Source organism: Prionailurus bengalensis, chromosome A2 (assembly GCF_016509475.1).
Source record: "Prionailurus bengalensis isolate Pbe53 chromosome A2, Fcat_Pben_1.1_paternal_pri, whole genome shotgun sequence".
Lineage (NCBI taxonomy): Eukaryota > Metazoa > Chordata > Mammalia > Carnivora > Felidae > Prionailurus > Prionailurus bengalensis.
The window spans coordinates 29,363,872-29,376,935 of record NC_057348.1 but is presented as its reverse complement, the minus strand read 5'-3'; the positions used below and the strand labels follow the sequence as shown (position 1 = coordinate 29,376,935).

General features: G+C 51.8%; 1 protein-coding gene across 4 annotated transcripts in view; it reads right to left on the bottom strand.

The window, feature by feature from the left end:
• Positions 1-6,476, bottom strand: part of PTPRG (protein tyrosine phosphatase receptor type G) — a 717,269-nt gene extending 710,793 nt beyond the window's left edge. For all 4 annotated transcript variants that reach the window (XM_043587811.1, XM_043587813.1, XM_043587812.1 and 1 more), the window contains exon 1: positions 5,176-6,476. In XM_043587811.1, coding sequence (XP_043443746.1) covers positions 5,176-5,260 — 85 coding nt within the window. In that variant the 5' untranslated portion in view covers positions 5,261-6,476. The remainder of the gene's footprint in view (positions 1-5,175) is intronic.
• Between the last annotated feature and the right edge of the window lie 6,588 nt (positions 6,477-13,064).

Sequence of the window (13,064 nt, the reverse complement as noted above, 5' to 3'; positions counted from 1 at the left end):
AGTCTGTAACAGATAACCCTTTTCCTTACAATGGTGCCTCTGGTTTTTTACATGCACATAGCATTGCCATAGACCTGGGTTTAGTTCTTTACAAGCAAGGTGGTCACTCCAATTTCTCAGGAAGAGAACCTGAAGTATCTGATCCTTTAATCCTTTGCAAATATTTAGCGTGGACCTAATGTGTGCCCAGGCAATCTCGTTCCAGGACAAATTCCACAAGCAACTCCCACTGCCTGCTGGGGGCAGGCTCTTACCAAGAGAACATTTCTTACTTTCTGGAGCCCCTCCCACCCCCGCCCTGCCTCTGTATTCACTAGCTTTTTACCTACATCAAGCTCTGGTGGGGAGCCAGACACATTTCCTTGGCTTCCTTTATATTATTAGATACACAGACCTCTGATTTTCCACACATACAGCCAAAAATGCAGTTTCAGTGATTACCACTGATCACCTGATAGCGATCAACCCGTACCAAGGTACATCAAAGGCTTATTGGGGAGGGGAGCAGATGGGGAGAATCCAGAATTCGTTAGATAACTTCAGATGCCCTGAATTTGTCCTGAAAGTTCTGATTCATGAAATGTGACCACAGGGAAGTTGTGCCCAGGATGAAAATGTTAATCCTATTTTTTTTTTAATCTTGCAATTCAGAATGTACAGCCATCTTAGAATCTTCACCTGATTAGAAATACCACTACACTGCCTGCATACTATACAAGTAAAATGTTGAGTGGAAATTCAGATTAAAAAAAAAAAAAAACCATCCACCATAAAGGTCAAGAGGTAAAGCAGCAAAGCATTAGCAAAATTTAATGTCTTCACCTAGGTAAAGCTAATCTAAGTGTCCAGACTGTCCTTTGCATCAAGAAGTTTCCAGAAAAACAAGGGAGGGGGTAAGGAGATGGGAGGGAGGTCCGCAGGAACAATTGCTATGGGGCATTTTTAATGATCTTACCTGAATGGCAAGAAAGTCCATTCCAATTGGCGCAGCAATATGTAACTGATTATATACATTAACTTGGGGAGTTTCAGAAAACAAAGAGGAATGTGAAAGGGGTTTTGTTTCCTTTTGCTGTCCCTGCACTGCTTCATGTAAACAATATAATCTTTTACTCAGTGAAAACAAGTCCATGATTACGGGGAGGTGTTTCACTATTGAACAGTTGTGGGGTTTTTTTCTCATTTCAGCCAACTTTTCCTTAAAACTTTCTGCCTCTGGCAGCAGCAACTTCCCATTTCCAAAAAATCCTGATATGCCTATTTGTATTCATGTTCTAACTTCATCAACTCTGGAAGAAGGACACTTTAGAAGGAAACATGGAAGGCTGTATTCCACAACTGTGTCCAAGAGACCAAGTTTCAAGACTGGACAAAGATTCAGGTTCAAACAAGACACATGAAGCGGGGTGTAGGGGGTGAAGGGACCTGAATGATTTCTCACTCCATTCCTAAAGAGTAAGATTGCCAGCGTACAAATATTACCTCTGCGTTTTTCTAAGGCCGTAAATGGGGTGCCAGGGTGGTTCAATCGGTTAGGCAACAGACACTTGATTTCAGCTGGGGTCATGGTGCTGCAGTTCATGGATTTGAGCCCCCAGGCCTGCTTGGGATTCTCTCTCCCTCTCTCTGCCCCTCCCACGTGCATGCTCTCTCAAAATAAATAAAAGTTTTTTAAAAAGTATCTTTAAGAAGGCCATAAAGGATGTCCATCACCAATAAGCAAGTACATGCAAATGATCCTACAGCAGGAGAGGGAGATTCACTGGACATCAATCACGGATCGTCTGATTCTGACACATCCAAAGTACACAGAGCTTATCCATCTGAAGTGTTTCCAACGTCGGCCTCCTAGATGTAATGTAATTATGGTACAAAACATATCAGAATCAAAGAGAACAGTTTCACTCTGAGGGTGGAAAGAGAGAAGAAATCAATAAAAAAAAAAAATTTTATGTTTCTGCTGAATAGCTTACAAATGTAAAATACATAAAATGTTAACCCTCTCACGTAACATTTTATATCCTGTTGCAAGCACTTAAATTCTCAAAGATGAGCTATATATGCGACACGCTTAAGTGAAGTATGTACCGGGTTTGCTTTTAAATAACGAGCTGTTAGGGAGGGTGGAAGGGTATAGAAAAGATTGAATTGATCATCGCTGTAACTGGGTGGCGGGACCCACAGGGATCCATTGCATTTTCCTATTTTCATAAATCTTTCTGTAACAGCGTATTTTCTAAAGCACGTAGGAAAAGAACGTACTAGGCACTAAAACATGTTTGATAACACTTCTGCTCTGGAAAGTGGAAACATCTCTTGAAACACTAACCGAGATGCGGGTCCCACACCTGCCATATACTGTACTTTTGTTGGAAGACTAAAAAGCCACTGTTTCCGACCAGCTGGGGAAAGATCCATGGCAGGGCTGTTTCCAAAATCCTCCCAAATTACAGCTACCCTGCATCCGAAACACGAGCGGAGGACAAATACAAATGGAAAGTTGGTCACTCTGAGAGGAAACAAAATAAGGGATTGGGGTTAAAACCTCTCAAGGAGGACCCTACCAAACACCAGAAGCATTTTTATCCCTCCTGTCAACCAGATAAAAGCTTCCGAGGTTATGGAGGGCAAGGGGGGGGTCCCCAAAGCAAATGAGGGCCCCCACTGGGTTTGGAGCGAACCAGGAGCAGAAGCTCCCAACTGAGGCTGCCTCCTCGCCCCAGGGCGCACCCGCAGGCCCCCGAGCCAGGGAACCCGGCCGCGTGCGCCCCAACCCCGCTCCCACCGCGGCCCCACCGCACCCAGGAGGCCGAGCCCGCCGAGCTGAGGTGGTAGGAGCCCCACCAGTGGCTCGGGGGCGCCCCCTGAGGTCCAGCGGCGTCGCGGCACCTTCGGAAAACCGAAAGCCGGCGTCTCCCACGGTTCTGACATTTTAACTTTGCCTGGTTCCAGAGGCTGCTTGCTGCACCCTCTCCAAAAGGTACTTTTCCGAACCACAGCCCCTCTTCCCCGAGCCTCACACCATTGCACCTTCCCTTTCCGACAGTCTTGGGCTCCGGGGCGAGGAAATGTGCTATTTACCTCCCCGCGTGGGCACGAAAAGAAAACGTGGAAGGTGCAAACTGTCCAAGCCCCACGAAGGCGGCATCACTGGAGGTCCCATTTTGGATTTCAAGCTTCCTGAGACACCAGGAAAAAGAAAACCACGGCCAGCCCACTGGCTGCACAGCCGAGCAAAGGAGGCGGCCAGAAGTGGAAGGAGAAATTCCTCTTCTTTCGCAGGGCTGCTCTTCTGCTGCCTCCCACTGCCCCCATTAAAGCGTGACCCTTACAACGCTCGACCCCACTATGCACCTGAGCCCACTCAGCCGGCAAGTCTACGGCAGAGAAAGTCTAGAAGCAGCAGATGGGAAACACAAACACGGAGTCTTTTAAGAGAGAGAGGGCATTCTTAAGGAGAAATGTCCGCACCGCCCCTAGCCCCGTGGAGACGGAACCCCGGTGGGCAAACCCCAGGCCTCAGTGTTAGCTGTGGACCCGCGTCCTCGCTCACCATCCGAGCTAGGTTTCGGGGCAGTGGCAGGAGCTCCCTGCGGTTCCGGGGGCAGGAGGATGCGCAGAGGGGAAAGGGGGTGCCGTAGAGAAGACAGTGCCTTGTCTCTCTGCCCCTCGAGGCCACCCCGTGCCTGCAAAAGGGACACTCGCTGCCACTCCCGGAGCAGGTCCCTGAGGGCAGCGAGAGCGCCCGCGCCCTGTTGCAGGGCGCACGATGGAGCTGGGAGACCCGCTGCACCAAAACCTTGCGCTCAGGCCGCTCAGGGACAGGCGGCTGTGACCGCCTGAAACATCAGGGCACGTTCCTTTTTTCCTTCATTCAGGTAACCCCCACCTCTGGGTAGCCAAGAGCTAATGGATGAGAGGGCAGAAACGGGGGGGGGGGGTCCTCCATCCTTACGAGAGCGAGTGATAAAAAAGCGAATCGCCCCCTTCCCATCCCTTCCCCATGCTAGGGCAGAGGACATGGCCTCCACCCCCGGGGAGCAGGGTCGGACAGACTCCAAGGAGCTCGGAGCTGTGTAGCTGTAGCCCCGGGCGCGGGGGGTTGGGGGGATCCTGCAAGAGAGGCAAGGGAGGCGGCTGGCCTCTGCTCTCCCGGAGAGGAAAAAGGGTCCGCCTGTGGAGGGCTGGATGTGGAGGGTCGCCGAGCCGCACACTGCTACGTGCGGTGATTTATTATCGTCATCGATAGCCAATACTATTCCCGTCTTAACCTGGCCAGAAAGGAGCGGGTCTAGGTCTGCCAGCCGCGAACAGCCTGCAAAAGGGCAAAGATGAAGGTAGGCAGGGCGCGCGAGACAGAAAAAAAATCCGCCCCGTTGCGAACTGGAATCCAGCTGCCGACCACCCCCCGCCCCCCGCCCCCGGCGCCCCTACTGGAGCAGCCCCGCGGAGCAGAGTTGCTGGGCAAAGGCGCCACGGGGTCGCGGTTGGGGGAGCCACGGATCTCCCTAAACCGCCTGCTCCCAGCCCTCCTACCGCTCCCGGGCCCCAGCGCCCGGGAAAGCTGTCTCGCTCCAGCACGGAAGAGCAGCCTGCCCCCCAGCCCCGAAAGGGGGTCGCCCCTGGCTCCGGACACCAGAACGCAGCCGGCTCCCAACATCCCCAAGCCTCCACCACCAGCCTCTCCAAAGGGTCGGGAAGCCGCAAAGCAAGTCCCCCAATTCCGAGCTCCTTCAATCCTCTCCTAGGCGAGGGGCGCACCCTGGGCCCCCCCAAACCCACAGAGGCATCCTCCCCTGGCCCCAGTCTCCTCAATCGCTCCAGAGCTCGCTCTCTCCCGAACCGCGGCGTGTCAGCAAAGCGAGCTTTTCTTCCTACTCCGGCTCCCTCAGAAGCCCCACCCCCCCCCGCCGCCAAACCCGAGCAAGAGCAGACCTCTACGGCCCCTTGTCCCCCCCGCCAGCCCTTGCTTCCATCCTCCCCAACCATCAGCCTCCCTAAACGCCGCCAGAACCAGCCGAGCGGATCCCTCTCTCTCCTTCCCGGGCGCCCGGCCCCCCTTCGCCCTCTCCAGGGTCCTCGGGACGGGCGCCCGAGCTCCGTGCCGCGGCGACAACTCCGCATCCCCCCGCGCGCGCCGGCCAGGGCCGGGTCCCCTCAGCGGCCGGCACTCACCGGGGAAGCACACGACATAATGGAGCACGGAACTGGTGATTTTCAGGAACAAAATCCACCAACACGGTTCCAGTAACCTCCGCATGTCCGAAAACGCACATCGAAAAGAGGAAGGCAGGGGGGGTAAACTTGTTGAATAAGTTCTTGCCTCCGTGTGAGCCTCCGCTAAGCCCGGGCTCTTCCCCTGCTCGCCCGCTCTACGGGCCCCCCGCGCTCGGCGGCCCGAGTCCCCCTGGAATCTGGGAAGCCGCCGAGCGCCCCCCGGAAAATCTCAAAAAGTGACCGGGAACGCGGAGCCACGCTGGGGACGATCCTCGGCGGAGAAGGGCTGCTTTCCGTTCAAAAAAAGAGCAAGCCGAGCGAGCAGGGCCAGTGAGTAGTCGGCGGGCGGCGGCGATGCCGGGGGCCCGGGGCAGGCAGGGACCGCAGGCGGCGGCGGCGGCGAGCAGCCGAAGATCCCCAACTTGAGTCGGCGGCGCGGCGCAGCCCGAGAGCCGGCGGGCGGCGGCGGGGCTGAGCGCGGCGCGGCGTCTCCGGGCTTCAGGCAGGCAGCTCCTTCCAGGGCCCGGGGAAGGAAGGAGGCATGTTTGCGAGCGGGGAAGGGGAGGGGAGAGGCGGGGGGAGCGAAGAGCCCCCCAAAATAGAAACGGCCGGAGGAAACGGAGGAAAACACAAAGGATCTCAGAGGGGCGCTGGGGCGAGGGCGCCTTCAGTCCATGCTCCTGAAAGTTGTGGCTCCAGCGCAGGCTGGGGAGGAACGAGGAGCGCGGGGCTGGAAACTGGCCATGCCTCCATACAGGAAGTAACATGTGAGCATGGATCCTGGCAGAGACTTTAAAGCCGGCGAGCGAGCGAGAGAGCGAGCAGGGGGCGCGCGGCGGCGGGCGCGGCGGCGCGCGAGCAGGGGGCGCGCGGCGGGCACGGGGGCGCGCAGCCGGGCTGCGGGCAGCGGGAGCGCGCTCACCGCGCTCTTAAAGCAGCCGCGCTCGGCTCCCGCCTCCGAGCGGTCCCGCGGCCGGGTTCTGTCCCCGCACAGCCAGGGGTACTGCGGGCTCGGCTGAGGCAGTTTGGGGCCTGGGGACGGCTCTGGCCCAGTCTCGGAGAGGGGGAGGAGGACGGCTGCCTTCTTGGGCTGGCGAGTCTTTGCCAGCTCCCAGTTCTGCGAGCTCTTAAAGACGCCGCGCTTAGCGCGGGCTTGGCGAGATCTCCCCTCCGTCGTCTGCTTTGCTCGGAGATCCCGGACCTGGGGGGAGGAGGACCTGGTTCGGGTCTGAGGAAAGGAGAGGAAGGGGACAGTCGATTGCCCGCCTTTTTAGGCGAGGGGTGGGGTTCCAGTTCGGCCCCAGCGCCCTAGCAGCGCCGCAGCGGGGCGCGCCCTGCCTCAGTCCCTGGTCGTGCCCCCAGCCCGGCGCATTCCCCCGCCTGGAAACAAAGCCGAGAGGCCTTTGCTCTGGGGCTGCGTTGGGATTTAATGTTTTTTTTCCCCCTTTCAGGCTTCCATTGGCGGAGTCCGCGGCTAGGGAGGGGGGGGGAGGGGAGGGGAGGGATATCGATCCGAGGCTTGCAAAATCCAGCCCTTCCGAGCCCCACACCCCCTTCCCCCTCGCCACCGAGGATCTGTGGCTGAGTTTTTCCAACTCCAAGCTCCGCGGGAGGAGGGAAGGTTCCCGCGCTCTGGCTGGGTGGTGGGGAGGGCGCAGGAAATGCGCCTCTCACCCCCGGCTGGGTGAAAGCAGCGCCGCGGGGCAGGACCGATTTCCTGGCAGCTACCCGGGGAGCGGCTGCCTCTTTAGCAATCCGGGAGAGGCGTCCGGGGGAAATGGGAGGACTAGGCTTATCTGTAATGAGTTTTGTCCCTTGGCTCTCGGTGAGAAGATCTTTATCGCTCAGACTTCTAAGCGCCCTATTTTCCCCTCTTACGCGGGTGCTAAAAGTGGGGGGGGGGGGGGGCAGGCTTTTGATTAAACGTGTAATTAAGCCAAGGTAATTTGCCATTTGTAATTTTTGCCTAATTTTTCTGCCTCTGTTTAAAAGCCATTTTGACATGTTTTTAACGTGCTCCTGCTATTCCATCCCACCACGCAGGGTCCTCCACCCACCCACCCAGCCACCCAAACATCCCAACCGGATGCTAGGTTTTCAAATAATGTACAGATGTTCAGAGATCCTCCTGCAAGATGTGATTAGGGAAGCAGTTTCACACCCACACTTCCAAAAGAAAAACCTTTGAAAAGTTACGTTTGGGATTACAAACTAATAAAAGCCAGGAAGTTCCTGGGGAGGGCCCGCGCCCTATCTTTAGATGAACAGAGGGGAACACCCTCCCACAGTAATGAGTTTGTTTGCTTTGGAATTTGGTCCTTCCTGGTTTTGTTGGAATCCTGACTCCCCCGTAAATGCTGGAGGGTCAGTTTTCTTGGGAGTGTCGTATTTAAGGGCTGTCCAGTTGTCAGTTGGAGCTTCGAAAGAGGTTAAATGACCCCTGTGTGTCTGGCTACCTTACTAACGAATGAATGGTAAACTCCCTGGGATTTGAATTAGAACTGTAGGCTAGAAGACATCCCCAGGTGAGTTTCCTCCTTTGCAAAATGTAGGTAATAAAAACTGCGATTTGTGAAATGCCTATCATCTACCAGGCACTGTGCTGAATTTTTTTCCAGAAACTGTTCATTCAACAAATTCATTGAGCATTTACTGTGCGGGCATGGTGGGAACCTGCCCAGGATGCAAAAAGGCAAGGCCTGTGACCTTCGTGTTTACCTTCCAAAGTACATAGAGTCCTTACAAGAGTCTGCCAGCAGTAGGGACTATTTTCCCTATTTTATCGACAAAGAAACATGTTCAGAGGAGTCAAATAATGGATCCCCAGCTAGTGAGTAGTAGAGCTGGGATTCTGAGGCCTGTCTGCCTCCACCCATGTGCAGAGGCAAAGAAATGATGGTTTGAGAAGACACTGACACGTGGGTGGGAGAAGTGGCTTAGTGGGGGAAAGTTCGCGTGGGTTTGGAGAGTAAATCACCACTACCCTTAGGATGCCGCACACTAAAAAGTAACATTGAATTAGATCCAGGCTGGTGACTTTTCTGAGGCCCTAGGCTGAACCCAGGCCTTACCAGGTGCCATAATAAAATAGAATTTTTTTGTGACTTTATTTCTTTTGAGCACGACAGAGAGAAAGAGACCGCCCAAAGAAGAGGGTCAGAGAGAGAGGGATACAGAGAAAATCCCAAGCAGGCTCAGCACTGTCAGCACAGAGCCTGACATGGGCCTCAAACCCACGAATTGCGAGATCATGACCTGAGCCAAAACCAAGAGTCGGTTGTAAGTCACCCAGGCGCCCCTATAAAATAGAATTTTAAATGGCTACCACACAGGATGCCTTTTCATTCGTTCATTCTACAACCAATTATAGAACAGCTCATATATACCGGACATCATATCAAGTGTTGACAGTATAGAATGACCAGGCAGTGAACCTGACAGTGCCCCCACCTGATGATTACAATCCACCTCCCAGGAGATGTGGGGGCTGCACAATATGGTGAGCACCCCAAGATACTGGGTGTGAGGGGCCGTGGGAGTGCCAAAAGAGGGAAGGGATCCCCCATGGGAAGATAAGTCTACAAAGAGAAAGGGCTGGTGTTGGTGATAAATTACCCCCAAACTTAGCAGCTTACGACAATACACCTTTATTATGTCACCGCTTTGTAGTTCCAAAGTTGGGGTACAGCATAACTGGGTCTTCTGCTCAGAGTCTCCCTAGACTGAAATCAAGGTGTCTGCCAGGCATTCTCATCTGCGGTTCAGAGTCCTCTTCAAAACCCATTCAGATTATTGACAGAATTCAGATCTTTGTCACTGTAGGACAGAGATCCCCATTTTCTTTCTGCTTGTTGGCTGGAGGTAGATGTCAGCTGGAGACCGTCTTCAGGGCCAACCCATTCAGTCCTCTCACATAACGACAGCTCGTCTCTAGCGACAGAGAATCTCCCTACAGGCAGCTATGTAGGAGTTTTGGGAGTGAGCATCCCATCACTTTTGCCACAAAACGTAACCTAATGAAGTGCGTATCCCAACACATTTATAGGTCTCACTCACTCTCAGAAGACGGGATAATACACCAGGGTGTGGGAATCTTGGGGACCATCTCAGGGTTCTGCCTGCCATAGTGCTGGTGGTCTATTGTGTGTAGAGACTGTTCATTAAAGGTGATCGCTCTCAAACCAGTCTAGTTGGCTTCTATCTGTTTGACCATGGGCAACTTAACCACTTCATGCCTCAGTCTTCTCATTTGTAAAGCAGAAGTAATAAGTGCACCTACTTCTAAATTGAGGAGATTAAAAGGAGTTAAACAGAGCATGGTGGGGCACCTGGGTGGCTCAGTTGGTTGAGCATCCGTCTTCGGCTCAGGCCATGATCTCACACTCCATGAGTTCGAGCCTTGCGTCGGGCTCTGTGCTGACAGCTCAGAGCCTGAAGCCTGCTTCAGATTCTTTCTCTCTGTCTCTCTCTGCTCCTCCCCTACTAGAATTCTGTCTCTGTCTCTCTCTCAAAAATAAGTAAAGATTTTGGGGCGCCTGGGTGGCGCAGTCGGTTAAGCGTCCGACTTCAGCCAGGTCACGATCTTGCGGTCCGTGAGTTCGAGCCCCGCGTCAGGCTCTGGGCTGATGGCTCGGAGCCTGGAGCCTGTTTCCGATTCTGTGTCTCCCTCTCTCTCTGCCCCTCCCCCGTTCATGCTCTGTCTCTCTCTGTCCCAAAAATAAATTAAAAACGTTGAAAAAAAAATTTTTAAACAAAAATAAGTAAAGATTTTTTTAAAAAATAGAGAAAAAAGAGTGAAGTATTTAGTGTGGAGCATCTAATAAGCATTTAATAAATGTAAGCTATTACTGTTATCTGTTCAACAAGCCTATGCAAGAGAGAGTGAACATGTTACTCTCTGCCTACTCAACTCCCATGTCTTTTCTTCCACTAACAGCACCCTGGTTTTCCTTTGTGCTAATCTTTACCGACAGTCTTGATCTTTCTTCCTCCAGTGCCACCCTCTGCCTTTCCACCTCACTGGTGAAGCATCGGCACGTGTCCCAACCCCGACCATTTGGAGCCTCTCAGCCCCCTGGCCTGATTCGGTTAATAACAGCCACCTGTTTCCACTTGGTACAATGAGAGCGAGACCCTTCTGGACCTACCAAGCTGGATGACCTTAAGCTTTGACAAGAAAGAAGGGCTCCACTCGGGAAGAGACTGCTTGAGAATAAAACTGATGCCCAGAGGAAAACAGAGTGGAAAGGAAGAGGCCAGCAGAACCCTAATTTCATCACTTGAGTCCTTCAATTAAGTCTTACTGGAAGCCAGACCAGACCCCTGGACTTTTCAGTTACTTGAGCTGATAAGTTCCTTTTATGCCTTTTACCTCTTTGGGTTGTTTTTGTTGCTGTTGTTAAGTGTATTTATTTTGAGAGAGTGCACAGAAGCGGAGAGAGAAAGAGAAACCCAAGCAGGCTCTGCACTGTCAGTGTGGAGCCTGAGGCACAGTTTGACCTCACGAACCGTGAGATCACGACCTGAGCCGAAATCAAGAGTCAGATGCTTAACTGATTGAGCCACCCAGGGGCCCCTGAGTTGGGGTTTTATTGAATGGAAATGAACAACTTGAAACTTGGAACTGATGGCGAAAGATCAGTAAGGTACCCACATTTTACAAAGAAAGAAGCAGGAGCTCCTAGACGTAAGTGGAAGTAAGTGATTTAACCAAGGTGATTGAGATAGTAAAAGAGGACTCAGATCTACTGTGTCAATCATTTATTATTATGTAACAAATCACTCCAAAATGTAGTAACTTTAAATAACCTTTTTTTTTTTTTTTTTGGAGGCCAATAGTTTGGGCTCGGTGAGACAGTACTTCTGCTGGTCACGTCTGAGGTCCTTCATGCAGCTATAGCACCAGCTGCCAGAGCTCAGCTGGGTCTGCCCGGTCCAAGATGGCCTCACTTACATGCCCAGCAATTAGTGCCATTGGCTGGGGCTCCTCAGTTCTCGTTCACTGACGTTTCCAACAGCCTACCTCGGACTTCGCAAAATGGTCTCAGGCTAGAAGGAATGAGAGCGGAGGCTGTAAACTATCTTGAAATCTAGACTGACCGTTGCGTTTTATTGGTCCCAGCAAGTCCAAAAGCCCCAGTTCAGGGAGAAGGAGAAACAGACTCCAGCTTTTGTGGGGAAGAGTAGCAAACTTCCATTGCAAATGGGAGCAGGAAAACAAGGATGAGAGGAATTGTGGCCTTTGCAAACAGCCTCTCGTTAAGCTTTCGTTAAAGCGAAATGGTTACCGTGTCGGTTGACTTGTGTCCCCCCAAAGAAAGACATGTTGAAGTCCTCACCCTTGGTACCTCAGAATATGGCCTTATTTGGAAACACGGTCTCTACAGAGGAAAGTTAAAATGAGGTAATTAGCGTGGGCTCTAATCCAATACAATCGGTGTCTTTACAAAAAGGAGAAATTTGGACACAGATACAGACCAGCACAGAGCGAAGACAATATGCCAACATGTGGGAAATAGATGGCCAGTTGACTGAAGTGACACATTTATAAGCTAAGGAATGCCACGGATTGATGGCAAACAGCAGAAACTGGGAAGAAACAAGGAAGACTTTTCCTACATGTTTCAGAGGGAGTGTGGCCCAGGCACTGCTTTGATTTTGGACTTGTAGCATCCAGAACTGTGCAACAATAAATACCTGCTGTGTGAAGATACCCAGTCTGTGGTACTTTGTTACAGCAGCTGTGGGAAACTGTACATTGGCCATTAACCTCTTCCCTTAGAGCGTCCTCATGCGTAGAGGAACCACACTTGTGACTACGTTGCCAACCTCACGAGTGAATCCTTACAAAACAGTAACAACAGAAAACTTAGTCATTCTGACTTCAGATTCTGGGGCAATGTTTATTTTAGGGTAAAAGGATAAAGGCAACAAAATATGTTTATTCTGAAAAAAACGTACAAAAGAAAAGCCTCCAAGTCCTCTAATAATAATGATACTTGTGATCACATAATGCCCTATATTCAGTGAACTAATAGTGGTAGTATTTTAATACGCTATGGTAAAGTAGGATTAAATGCTCACAGCAAAAATGACCGATAAAGCTGTTTTGGTTACGAGCAGCAGAAGCACTAAACGAACCAATTGGAGCAAAGAAAGGAAGTTACTGATTTATCTCACCAGTGGGAAGTGTAAGACTTTGGGAAAACTGTATCCAGGGGCTCCAGCGATGGCTCCAAATTCCCTCTTGAGCTCTGTTGGCTCTGCTTACCTTTCCTTTGACTTTCTTGTCTGGCTCCTGGTGATACCTGTTCTCAGATAGAAATCTTTCCCAATGTCCATGACTCCCCAAAATGTATTTTGATTGCCCTTGCTTGGGTCCTGTACCTCTGCCCGGACTAGGGCCAGACACTTGCCGGACCTAGTGCAGGGCTTATACTTGATTTTCAACACGTTAGAAGAATAAGGACTAGGAGAAGGACAGGCAGCAAAAAAGTAGCTATAATCTCATTCAAGCCTTGACAACAGTCTTTGGAGGTGGGAACTGTTATTATTCCTATTTTCAAGAAGTAAAAACTAAGGCATCGATAGGTTGGGCAATTTGAAGTGATGCTACCAAGGACTGTGAAGTAAGGGAGGGGCTCAGTCTCTGGAGAACCCTAGGCTCAGGGAGTAAGACCTGAAGCCTAGTTACCAGACCTAAATGCTAGAGTCAAAGCCAAAATCACAGTAACATGATTCACAAGTTTTGTAGGTCCAGGGGCGCCTGGGTGGCTCAGTCGGTTAAGTGGCCAACTTCAGCTCAGGTCATGATCTCGCGGTCCATGAGTTCGAGCCCCGCGTCGGGC